Below are 12,819 nucleotides of genomic sequence, written 5' to 3'. Positions count from 1 at the left end.
GATCGAGCGATCGAGCGGTGTAGATGAAATGAGAAGGTGTAGAGAAAAGGGTTGATGCGGACGAGGTTGGATCGGGTGATACCCCCACGGCCCAAGGGCACACGTTACATGCTTTTCAGTCCTTCCAATTCCACCCAACCCACATAGAATATTACCAGCATTTATTATCGGTACCCGTCCCTCATTTCCCCATTAATTACGTTTCTACCCACGCCTCCGTGCTTTCGCTAAATGTCCCCACCCTAAAACGCTCTTTCTCAGTCTCTCCAGTGGACATTCTGCCTCTCTCTCTCTCTCTCCAGTTGCAGGGCGACAATGGCGAAACCCACTCTCACCAGCTTGCATTTTGCTTTTGCTCTCTTCATCCTCCATTTCTTTCTACTCCACGCTTCTACGAGTTCTGATTTGGAAGCTTTGATGGCGTTCAAAGAAACTGCCGATGCTGCTAACAAGCTCACTACCTGGAACGTAACGGTTAATCCGTGCAGCTGGTACGGCGTTTCCTGTCTCCAGAACAGAGTGTCTCGCCTCGTGCTCGAGGGTCTCGACCTGCAAGGCAGTTTCCAGCCCCTTGCATCTCTCACTCAACTTCGAGTTCTGAGTCTCAAGCGAAACCGCCTCTCTGGCCCTATTCCGAATCTCTCCAACCTCACTGCTCTGAAGCTGCTTTTTCTTTCTTACAATGAGTTCTCGGGGGAGTTTCCCGCTTCCGTCGCGTCTCTTTTCCGGCTGTACCGTCTCGATTTGTCTCACAACAACTTATCGGGCCAGATTCCGGAGACAGTCAACCACTTGGCACATATTCTTACTCTACGTCTGGAAGAAAACCGGTTTTCCGGCAGCATTACGGGTTTGAATCTCCCGAATCTGCAGGACTTCAACGTCTCCGGAAACCGCCTCGCCGGTGAAATACCGAAAACTCTTTCCGCGTTCCCTGTGTCTGCCTTTGACCGAAATGCGGTTCTCTGTGGATCTCCCATGTCAACATGCAAGAACGTCGCGGGCGACCCAACGAAACCTGGATCCGGTGGCGCAATCGCATCGCCGGTGATTCCTGGCGGAAATCCAGCAATAGTTGCCTCCTCGCCGAGCTCAATACCGATATCCACAACGCCAGTCCAGCCACAAAATACTCGCCACGGTGCCACAGGAAAAGTAAGTCCAGTGGCCATGATCGCCATCATACTCGGCGACATTTTGGTCCTCGCAATAGTCTCTCTCCTTCTCTACTGCTACTTCTGGCGAAATTACGCTGGAAAAATGAGAGACGGCAAGAGCTCGCAAATCCTCGAGGGGGAAAAAATTGTGTACTCATCCAGCCCATATCCAGCCCAAGCTGGGTACGAGAGGGGTCGAATGGTGTTCTTCGAAGGCGTGAAGCGGTTCGAGCTGGAAGACTTGCTTCGAGCCTCCGCTGAGATGCTGGGCAAAGGCGGCTTCGGAACGGCCTACAAAGCCGTTCTCGACGACGGCAATGTCGTCGCCGTTAAACGACTCAAGGACGCTCACGTTGGAGGGAAACGTGAGTTCGAGCAGCATATGGAGGTGCTGGGACGGTTACGGCACCCTAACGTCGTTAATTTGAGGGCCTATTATTTTGCCAGAGACGAGAAGTTGCTGGTCTATGATTACATGCCTAATGGCAGTCTATTTTGGCTTCTTCACGGTAAGTTATCACCCTGTTTGATTCCAGAACCAATAAACCAAGGTTTTTTTCTTCAGCTAATCTGGACGTTCTGATTCATGAGAAAAAAGTGGCAGGTTGGCCACCTGAGGCGTGAGTTAAATGAAATTGGTTGATGAGTGGGGTCCCATTACAGTTGTTTTGTACCTTTCCCAGTCATCAATTACACAAAAAGAGACTCCAGGAAAAGACACAGCATCTTAATTTCTGATTTGGGAATTGGGATTACTGTAGGATGCTCAGACCCTGCTCTGCGTATTCCATTTTCGTGTCTTTATTTTCTTTTTGTTCTTTTCTCAACTGCCCTTACCATGAGCCAGATGCCCTGTATCATTGCCCTCCCTCTCGTTATTGCTTCATCATACAATCTGTTGCGCTTTTCAGCCATTGATTTATATATATTGTCAAGGTTTGTAAATTTTTAGTTTCATCTTAAACACGCTTAATTAAGCGTAATTATGCATTTTCCTCGACAGGGAACCGTGGACCCGGAAGAACACCTCTGGACTGGACCACGAGGTTGAAGATTGCAGCCGGAGCGGCGCGAGGACTGGCCTTTATTCACAACTCATGCAAGACGCTTAAACTCACCCACGGTAACATCAAGTCCACAAACATCCTCCTTGATAAATGCGGTAGCGCACGAGTTTCCGACTTTGGTCTCTCCGTCTTTGCCTCTTCAACGGCTGCACCCAGATCAAATGGCTACCGTGCCCCTGAAATATTGGACGGCCGAAAGGGCTCCCAGAAGTCTGATGTGTATTCTTTCGGGGTGCTTCTGCTGGAGCTGCTCACAGGAAAGTGCCCTTCCGTGATGGAGAACGGTGGGCCTGGGTCTGGGTACGGAGGAGTGGTGGATCTTCCACGGTGGGTGCAGTCGGTGGTGAGAGAGGAATGGACAGCGGAGGTGTTTGATTTGGAGCTGATGAGGTACAAGGATATCGAGGAGGAAATGGTTGGACTGTTGCAGATTGCAATGGCGTGCACTACCCCTTCACCAGATCAACGACCCAAGATGAGCTACGTGGTGAAAATGATCGAGGAGATACGTGGGGTGGAGGTGTCCCCCTCCCATGAAACCTTCGACTCCGTGTCGGACTCACCCTCCGTTTCAGAGGACACATGCGGAGTGAGCCAGTGATCCATGATGTTTGTTGCTTCTATGGTAGTCATGTAAATTAGGAATTTTTTTTCTTTTTCCCCTTGGAAATCAGTTTTTTCTCTATTGTGTTCATTAGTTAATTAGCCCTGATCCACAGGGCTCTCTCTCGGTTGTTTACCGAATGGGTGTGGGAGGGATAAGTTTGTGAGGATTTGTATTTTTGTCAAGCAAGGTGGCTTAAATTTAGGACATTTTTGCAAAAGAAATGTCACCGAAGGATTGAAAAGAGGAATGATTGAACCCCTTGCTGGAGGTTGGTGATGGCCTCCAGTGTCTTCAACCACGGCCCTACTCACAGACTCACAGTGACCTTGTGAACTGACAGTGGGTGTAACAACTTTCCAAATGGCAGAGTGTCTCTGAAGTACTATCTTATCTTTGTGCATCTACCACTGAGACACAACATTGAAATCATGCCCACTTTCGTTCTCATTTGAGACAGAATCTTGCCAAATATACGTTGATTAGACCTATACAGCATGTGGATCTCCTTCAATCCACTCTGTTTATTATGAATTTAAAAGAAATTTCACATTCTTCCACCCAAAAATTAAATTCAAAACATAGATACGTATTATATGGGAGAGAAGCCATATGCTCGTGTCCCTGCCTGGTTGGTAGCCAGATTTTTGTCTGTCTCTAGCTACCTGAGCTCGTAGTTTTATCTGCCTTTGACCGTAAGTTTGGTCAACTCGGTTGGGCCCCCATTGCCATTTTCATAAATTTCACATTAAAAGTATAAATTCATTAAAGTCATACTGCATTTTATATCAGGTAAAAAAAATAAAGAAATTGTAAATTATTTACTGGCTCACGGGGTTCACCAACTCTTTTGTTCTAAGCATTTCCCTTCTTTTCTCCAACGGTCTAAAAATCTTACCATTTTTGCTATGAATCTAATCATTTTGTTCCTCACTATCATGATCCCAGGATCAAATTCAACAATAAGAAAAAAACAAAATGAAAAAAAGCAAAAAAACAAAAACTTAATCATGATAATTGTTGTGGTTATTCAAGCAAATCAAGATGCTTTCCATCCTATACGATGCTTTACCTGCTTGAACCTGGTTGAATGGCTTTAATTAGGAAACTTAAGCATGTAGTTCGATATTGGGTTGCCAAATGGCATCAAATTTGATGGATGAACATCTAAAATTGCAAATTAGCAGAACCAAAATCATACTCCAATTTGCATTTTTGGCCCATTTCTATTATGAATAAAACTACTCTATAATCAAAATAATGTGGTTGTTTACACTTCAAATAAAATAATAAATATGCACAGATTAAATTTTGGGCATTTTTGTTGTTATGCCGCCCTAAAGTGTTACAAATAAATAATGAAAATGGAGCTAAGAATTGAAGTGCATGACCTTAGGTGCAAACCTCAACAGCCTCTCCAAAGCGCTTGGCATGACCTTCCTTGCAAACAAGAAACAGATATTGGTGCTCTTCCCATTGTAGTCACATCTACCCTCACTCCTCAACCTCTTCAAAGACTCAATGGTCACGTCCCACCTCATGAACCTAGCTGGGTGAGCCCCACCCCTTGACCAATCAACCCAAGTCAAGCTTCGATTTGCACTCCTCTCCCAAAATTTTATACCCACAAATGTTGGCAAGTAGTGTTCATCAGCATAGCATGAAGACTTGCAGTGCTTTTGGAATATGGGAAAATAAGTTTGGTCAGAGATTATTTCCGTGGCGAGATTTCGATCCACCGCAAACCACTGGGACCCCTTTCTCCATTGTTCAATTGTGATTGTTGGATACATTTTCTCTTTGTATCGGCCGCGGCCAACTGGACCAGGGAAATCATAGGTCTGTACATAATTTCGTGTGGAGTTCATGAGGTAAGAGTAGATGGTTGAGAAATTGAAGAGGGGTATGCATGATTCTGAGAGGAGAACAAAATGGTGGTTTGAGAAATCAAGGAGAGCATTGGCTAGTAGACGGCGTTCAGCTTCAATCATGTTAAACTTTCCCCATTGGACTTCCTGCAATGTTGCAAGATCATGAAGAACATCAATTAGAACTCTGGCAGATGACAAAGAAAATAGATTGATTTGCACAAGAACCAAGAGATCAAGCAAGCAAAATCTCCCCACAGAAAGGGTAAATAACTAAATATTTGATCACAAGGGTAGGTTTGTTGCCAAGAGTATAAGGAGCCATCTACTTTTATATAACAGTAAATACGCAGTGCCTTCATTTTGGGTCTCATGGACGCACTCCATTAAATGCTACTCCAATTTATGAATTGCTGAAGATCACACTGTTCCATGATGATCAAAAGACCATAAACACCGTGACCAGCTTCAAGTACTTTTTTGAAGGGAAAAAAAAAAAAACAGATCAGTCTTCTCTTCTCTATCAGAGTCAAATGGAGAAGCCAGTCATTATGTGTCATACCAGAAAGGTATTAATCTATTTGAAGCCAACTTCATGGTTAGCTCATACGTTTTAGGTAGCTCTATCTGCCTTTCTCCTCGTGGCCGATATCCGCCGTATAGCAAAAGGTGGAGGGCTATGCGTGTTGTTAATTCGCTTTCAGTTTCATTGTCTATGCTACCGAGTAACAGGCATGATTGGAATGTGTACACGAAATTATAGAGAATAAGTAAGAAACTATGCAACCAACTAACCTTACTGGGAATTCTCCGATCATGAAACACTGAATTTTCCGGCTCGCTTTCGTTGAATGATGGATGTGAGTGCACATAAATTGAGTAGAGCCCTTCATGCCCTTTGAAGAACAACTCCCACAGAGGAGCCAATGATAACGGCCCCTTGGTCAAGAACATGAAAGCAACCTTGGGAACTCTTTTGAATGGAAACTCACGAATCTGAGGAGCCATTGAAGCCCTCCATAGCAACTCCTCATCATCCATGTCGTGCATAGCATTAGGCGGCTTCATATATTGGCTCAGTCCTATGCGACGGCCGGCTTTTGAAGTTTCATTTGTGGGATAGGTTGATGCTGGCAATGGGGAAACCAGTGGGGATGGGGGTGGTGCTGATGCTGATGCTGATGGGGAGGGGGATGATTGAGTGACTTGGAGATTAAATGAGAAGTTTTTGAGATTGAAACTGAGTATGATTCCAAAGGTTAGACCAAATGCAAAGAAGAAGAAACAAGAAAAGAGATGGAGAGGATTCCATCGTGAACCAAGGAGATTGATAGCTGTGGCCAGTGAATTTTGGTTTTGACTCTTCATTGTTCAGAGAGAAACAAGAGGGAGAGATTCTTATCTCTTAATCGATCAAAACACTTGTTTCAGAGGATTAAAGATGCCAGTTGAAAAACTTCGGAATTCTTTTTTCTTCCTTTCTTCTTTTTTTTAATCTTAATTTCTGGCCTTTTTAGCTAGAACTACAGAAGCTTTAGTTTACAAGAAAAGGCAAGATTTTGAAATAGAATTCTTACAGATCAATCAGCGATCTTATAATTAGAAGCAATAAAACAGAGAACAATAGGAGAAAATTATAATTAAATCAATGAAATCTAAACACTGACCAATTCCGACCCAGTGTTATGGAGTTTGAGAATCAAGGAGAGATGGAGAAAGGCAAGCTCAAGGATGAGAAACCAGAATCATGGGAGGGAGCTAGAGATAAATAATATATACAGGGTGAGAGACATCAAGTCCTTGACGCCTTTTATACACGCATTCTAGATTGGCATGCTGACAGCTGTGTAGACCATTTGAGTCAGACTTTTCTCTTCTCAGGCTGCTTGGCTTCTTCGAAAAACTGTTTTGAACTGTTCCTCGTGAGCCTCGTATGAATGGTAGAGATTAACAAAATCATGTAAAAGCAGCCACTTTAATCAAATGAGGTCCCTCAATTCCGTGTCACTCCGCAAATGCTGTTTGCTAGATTTCAAGCGACACGTACGCGTTGTTCGGACCTTAGAATACTTACATCAATGCGTGAATTAGGGATGGATCAATTCCTTGTCCAACAGGAACGTTGAAAAGTCCCAGAGGTGAAAGGTCCACAAAGCAGCAGCCTAGCTACAAGGCCATGGATGTTCAATTCATGCGAATGAAAACCTTGTACTATCTAGAAGTCTGTACCAAGCAACGTGGATCATCGTTTTTCCTTTCAAACTAAGATTCTGAATATCTCGTTAGTATGGGTTCTGGTGCAAATTATTAAAAAGAAAATCAAGTGTTTTCCAGGGTTGATTTATATGGGGTTGGAAAAGCCAACCCATAAAGAGTAGTCAACTTACAAAATTGCGTGGCATGCATGTCATGCAATTAATTAAGCATATAAAAAGTGAATGAGTGGAATCAATTATATGGTTCTCAGACATGTTTATCAATCGTGTAATTGAGCAGGATTAGAATATGATTAAAACTGAAACAAGCTAACATCAACCACCTTTCAAGAGGATTACCTCAGCCCCAGGTTTGAAGTTTGGTCTATTTTGGTGGCTCTGGGGGCAAAAGACGTCCTCGTTGTTTTAGTGTCTCAAACAATTTAGTTAGAAGGGAAGGAACCAGGACACGACTCAGCTATTCATGAAGGACCCACCAATCAGATATTTTGTCATTGGGTTGACTTTGTACATGAACCAGCACTTCCCCTCTCGATCCAAAATACAGTCGACTCTCCTCCCCTGGTTGAGTCCGATCCATCAAATATAATAGTGGGCTAAATCCACATATTTGATCAATCATTTTATGAGCATATTGTATCAGAACACACTTGTTCCACTCTGTCCCATTTTCTAGAGGTACGCCCTAGTTTCTGAAATACTGCTGTCTACTAGTGAAATTTGGGTCAGCAGAATGAGAAATGTGGAGCCCCGTGGCAGGTTTCTGTCCGTTTCAGCTTATCTGCAACTTGGCATTGGGCCTTGTCTATGGATATATCTCCATCAGGCTCACGATATTGCAACCAAAACTTGGGGCACGCTCTAGTTTCTGAAATAGCGCTATTTTATAGTTAATTTTGGGTCAGCACAGTGAGCGCTGTGCAGTCCAGCGGCAGGTTTCTCTCCATTTCAGCTCTGCTGCCATTGGGCTTTCTTCCTCGGCCTACAAATATATCTTCATCACCCTCTCGACACTGCAATCAAGATAATATTAGTCCTGAAGACAATCTATGAAGTAACATGTACCTCACTCTGTGAAAGCATGTAAAAACGATGGAATATAAAGAGACCTTTCAGTAGGAGTAATTTGTTGGCTCTGTATTTGACTGATGAACAAGTCTTGAAGCTATTTTTAAACTTGGAAAAAGATTTACTCGGTCTCTTCTATGATACTCGTTCAATTGTCAGCATGTTTGAACTCATTAATACTCCACAACAAAACGAGGAACTACGTCAACAACTGGAGGAATTTAAATCTTGATTACAAAGAAAAATTCTCCAAAGTTCCTATCATTGAAATTTCCGTCCAAGAAATCCATTGAAAACTTGATTAAAAGCTTTCGAACAATTAATTAAGCACGAGATATAAAGTATAATATAAAAATAGAAGAGAGAAAATATATATTGAAGAACTTGAAAATGAACAAAAGCATCACTAATTGTGAGGTATGAGGTCTGATATCAAATTTGACTATAATTGTTTTTTAACCTCTACACTCTATTATGGTTTGAAACAAGAAAAAAAAAAAAATTCATGTAAGAAATGGATACAAGTTATCCAAATTTGGTTGATTCAAGCAAGTTATTATTGAATGTTTAACCAATGATAATGTGAAGTCTAAGGATATATTTCAACTATTATAAGTAAAAGTTGAAAAGTGAGGATGTTTCTTAAAAGTTAAAATATAAGAGGGTTGTTTGATTAAAAATGATGAAATAAAAAATTGGGGATATTATATGATTAGTTGATATTTAAAATAGACAATTCAAGTAGGTAAGTCGAGAGAGAGAGATGGTTGAATCAAAATAATTCTTTTTAAAGTTCTATTCCTATAAGAGGGCAATATGAATGTTCTATCATGTTTCATCAACACACTAAAAGGGTTATACGATATATTTGGCGTGAAAGTCGGCCAACATTTCTGTTGGCAAATAGGGGGTTTCCAAGTTCATGCTCTCATTTTGTAAATCTAACTTTCAACTTTTTTTAAACCTAAAAATACTTGTTTTGAACAAAAATGTCCTCATTTTTTTCTTATAATTGAACCTAAAAGATATAAATAATAATATAAAAATAAAAGAGAGAAAATATATATTAAAGAACTTGAAAATGACAATAGTAGTGACAAAAGCATCACTAATGATGAGGTATGAGATGTGATATCAAATTTGACTATAATTGTTTTTGAACCTCTAAACTATTATGGTTTGAAACAAAGAAAAAAAATTATTTTTCAAGTATGTAAGAAATGGATACAAGTTATTCACATATCAAAGTTTTGGTTGATTCAAGCAAGTTGTTACTGAATGTTTAACCAATGACAATGTAAAGTCTAAGGATATATTTCAACTATTATAAGTAAAAGTTGAAAAATGAAGATGTTTCTTAAAAGTTAAAATTTAAGAGGGTTATTTGATTAAAAATGATAAAATAAAAAATTGGGGATCTTATATGATTAATTGGTATTCAAAATAGACAATTCAAGTAGGTAAGTCAAGAAAGAGATGATTGAACCAAAATAATTCTTTTTAAAGTTTTATTCATATTAGAGGGCAATATGAATGTTATATCATGTTTCATTAACACACTAAAAGGGTTATACGATATATCTCGTGTGGAAGTCGGCCAACATTTCTATTGGCAAATAGGGGGTTTCCAAGTCCATGCCCTCATTTTGTAAATCTAACTTTCAACTTTTTTTAAACCCAAAAATACTCCTTTTGAACAAAAATGTTCTCATTTTTTTCTTGTAAAAAAAAATATATATATATATTAAAAAAATACATTTAAATAATTAATATGTTTAGGGGCATTTATGTAAAAAAAAAATAGGTCACTTTTCAAGACAAAAAATAGAGAAGATTACAAATACGGGATCTCTTTATCCCTTTTAATCAATTAATTCAATATAAAACCTAAATTGAATATTATTCCTCGCCTATAAAAGTTGTTGATTTCTTAAAGAAAAAATTCAAATAAGATGAAATTTTAGTACCACTCAAATTATATTTATAAACTTCATTAAAGCAAAAATTCAAGTTCAAAAAACTGATTCACTCATATTCAAAGTGGAAAATTTAATCCTATATAATTTTGCATATACTCAAATTAAATTAATTGTGACTAATTCAAAATTGAAAAGATAAAACTTAAACACTATAAATAGAACTCAATCCAAGCTTTTAAAACGAGCTCAACAAATCTTAGAAGAAATCTATAAAGGACCATTTTGATTTCAGATTAAGATACTCAAGCCATTTATCCATGACCTCCAAAGAAACTACTCTCTGATGATCTCCATGGCAATTAACCCTCACCAAATTACTTTCTGCAATATAAATTTTTGTGTCCAGAAAGTAAGGTGTCTCAGCCTAAAGCTATATTGATATGTATTGTTATGTTGGTATATATTATTCACCTATTCTTTTTTCTTTTTTTTTGCCTGTTCTTCTTACAAAATGATTTCTTTGTTATTTCTTCTCCATCTGGTTTTAGGTTTTGCAGGTCCTTCAATCATGAAGATCAAAGAATCATCACACACCTTATGAACTAGAGAATGTGTTTCAATTTCTGTGCATGCAAGTAGAGGTCCATTGCTAGTTCTTTCATTTTATATATATCCTACTATCAAGGCATTTTTTTTAAAACAGGCCATGTTACAGGACTTGTCACAAATTGTGTTCCATAATATTTTAATTTACCTATAGATTGGAAAGGCAAAGAAGAATAGAAAAGGTAGGCACCATCCTGAATCCTGGTAGAATAGGATTGTTCTCATGACCCATGTAGCTTGTTGGCATAAGCCTGAGGAAGTGCTGTAGCAACTCAACTTAAATCATTGCCTCATGAATAAACATATTCTAGGGGTCAAAACCAAGCAGTGAGGGAGCTATCCTTAGCAAAGGCTCTAGAGTGCTAGGATGAAATTTCCTGGCAAAAAGGAAGCAAATAGAGCTCAAACCACTATTATAAGAACAATTAAACCCATGTCTTGCCTGATTCAGAAACGCTTCTGCAACATCCTTCCTCACAAACTTTGTTGGGTGTGAGCCACCCCTGGACCAATCAACCCAAGTGATGCTCCTATTTGAGTTCAGGTCTGGGCGGAGCTTATTCACAAGAGTTGCTAAGTAGTGTTCATCCATGTAACAAGGAGGCCTGCAATGTTCTTGAAAGATGGGGTAGTATGTCACATCTGACACTATCTCAATGGCGAGCTTCCGGTAGACTTCAAACCATTGGGACCCTTTGCGCCAATCAGGCAATGTCACAGTTGGAAACATTCGTTTGTTGTAACGGCCACGGCCGATGTGTCTAGGATCATCAAAAGAGCTGACAAAGCTGTGGTTAGAGTTGATGAGGTATTTGTAGATGGTAGTGAAGTTGAACAAAGGAATGCATGTCTCTGAGAGTAGAACAAATCTCTCATTGGAGAAGTCAAGGAGGGCATTCGCTAGCAGGCGCCTCTCAGCATCCACCATTGTTGCCTTTCCCCAGTCAACTGGCTGCAAAAACATCCAAAGGAATGAGATTCATCTTGTCAAACATATAATTTGAAATGCTGTGGAAAATATTCTAACCTTGCTTGGTATTCTGCGCTTGTAAAACACCGAGGATTCTGGCATCTCAGTGTTGAATTCTGGTGAAGTATGGAGGTAAATTGAGTATAGCCCTGCATGACCTTTGAAGAACTTCTCCCAAAGTGATGCCAATGGCAATCTTCCCCTGCTTAAAAACATGAATGCCACTTTTGGGATCCGATCATATGGGTAATCCACAAAATGAGGAACCATTGATGCTCGCCACATCAGCTCTTTATCGTTCATGGAATGCCATAGTTCCTTGGGAGCTATCAAATCTCTCAATGCTCTACTACTAGTTGAGGAATTCAACGGCGGCAAGGTAGGAGAAGAAAACAAGGAAGTGTTGCATAGAAACTGTGAATATGGAGACCAAGGTGACAGTTGAGAAAATTTAGTGAGTTGAGGTAAGTAGAATTCCTCTGAGACTATGAACTTCCTAACATGATCATTGATGAACATTCCCAGAATGACCACAAAAAATGCCACTGACAAACAGAAGAATATAGTAGTTGTGATCTGAAAACTCCCTTCTCTAACCTCCCTTCTAATGCGTATTGACAGTTCTTTGACAAACAAGGTGAACCTGCACTGCTTCATCTCTTTGTGTGCCTTAATGTAAGAGTGAGAAATTGGCATTCTCCACTAATGCAAAAACGTAACCATGGGTTCCTTTAAAGCAATAAAGTGAGACAGGGTGGTGTTAGGCCCAGAAATGAGTACTGGGGTGGGCCTAAAACGTTCCAATTGGAGAAAGGAGAAGGGGAAATGCACATGGAAAACGCAGTGGTAGTGTGTGTGAGGTAGAAGCTAGGCATTTTGCTTAGGGAAAAGAACATTCTGTTAAAGAAATACAGGGCTTAAAGAACATTCTGCCAAGGGAAGCTGAGGAGTGTGAAGTTCTGTAATTGCCAATGGGACGTTTCAAGGTAAATGGCAGATGGGGTGAATGAATGATGTGATTTGCACGCGCACATACACGAGAGATGCAGGGGCTATCATGAATATCATGCGTTCTACATGAATGCACTTGGGCGTGTTGTACATGTGTCCTGGGTTCCACAGCAGAGATGGGGGTGTCATCTGGTAGAATGATGAGCTGAAGAATAAAAGAGGAAAAATATATTATTAATGACAAGAAGAGGGAGAAAAAAAAAAAGGTCAGATCTTCACCAACCAACAAGTCCCATCAAACCTTAACCGAGAAGTAAGAACCCGATAAACTGAGAACCATGCTAGGCACCCTCAAATTGTTCATGGTCAAGAATTTCAGAGCTGGGAGAAGAA

General features: G+C 40.2%; 3 protein-coding genes across 3 annotated transcripts; 1 reads left to right on the top strand and 2 right to left on the bottom strand.

The window, feature by feature from the left end:
- The first annotated feature begins 232 nt into the window (after positions 1–232).
- LOC117922547 (probable leucine-rich repeat receptor-like protein kinase At1g68400) lies at positions 233–3,219 on the top strand. The gene is made up of 2 exons (XM_034840698.1): positions 233–1,666; positions 2,161–3,219. The coding sequence occupies exons 1-2, from the start codon at positions 316–318 to the stop codon at positions 2,823–2,825; spliced, it is 2,016 nt and encodes a 671-aa protein (XP_034696589.1). The 5' UTR covers positions 233–315; the 3' UTR covers positions 2,826–3,219.
- Positions 3,220–3,681: 462 nt separating this feature from the next.
- Positions 3,682–6,482, bottom strand: LOC117910990 (glycosyltransferase BC10). The gene is made up of 2 exons (XM_034825161.1): positions 5,492–6,482; positions 3,682–4,843 (listed from the first exon to the last, which is right to left on the bottom strand). Exons 1-2 carry the CDS (start codon positions 6,062–6,064, stop codon positions 4,199–4,201), a joined length of 1,218 nt encoding a protein of 405 aa, XP_034681052.1. The 5' UTR covers positions 6,065–6,482; the 3' UTR covers positions 3,682–4,198.
- A 4,109-nt stretch (positions 6,483–10,591) lies between these two features.
- LOC117916156 (glycosyltransferase BC10-like) lies at positions 10,592–12,740 on the bottom strand. Its single transcript, XM_034832053.1, has 2 exons — positions 11,533–12,740; positions 10,592–11,457 (listed from the first exon to the last, which is right to left on the bottom strand). Exons 1-2 carry the CDS (start codon positions 12,169–12,171, stop codon positions 10,813–10,815), a joined length of 1,284 nt encoding a protein of 427 aa, XP_034687944.1. The 5' UTR covers positions 12,172–12,740; the 3' UTR covers positions 10,592–10,812.
- Positions 12,741–12,819: the final 79 nt, after the last annotated feature.

This window comes from Vitis riparia, chromosome 1, assembly GCF_004353265.1.
Source record: "Vitis riparia cultivar Riparia Gloire de Montpellier isolate 1030 chromosome 1, EGFV_Vit.rip_1.0, whole genome shotgun sequence".
Classification (NCBI taxonomy): domain Eukaryota; kingdom Viridiplantae; phylum Streptophyta; class Magnoliopsida; order Vitales; family Vitaceae; genus Vitis; species Vitis riparia.
Note: the sequence above shows the minus strand (reverse complement) of the source record. Positions and strands in the feature narration are given on the sequence as shown.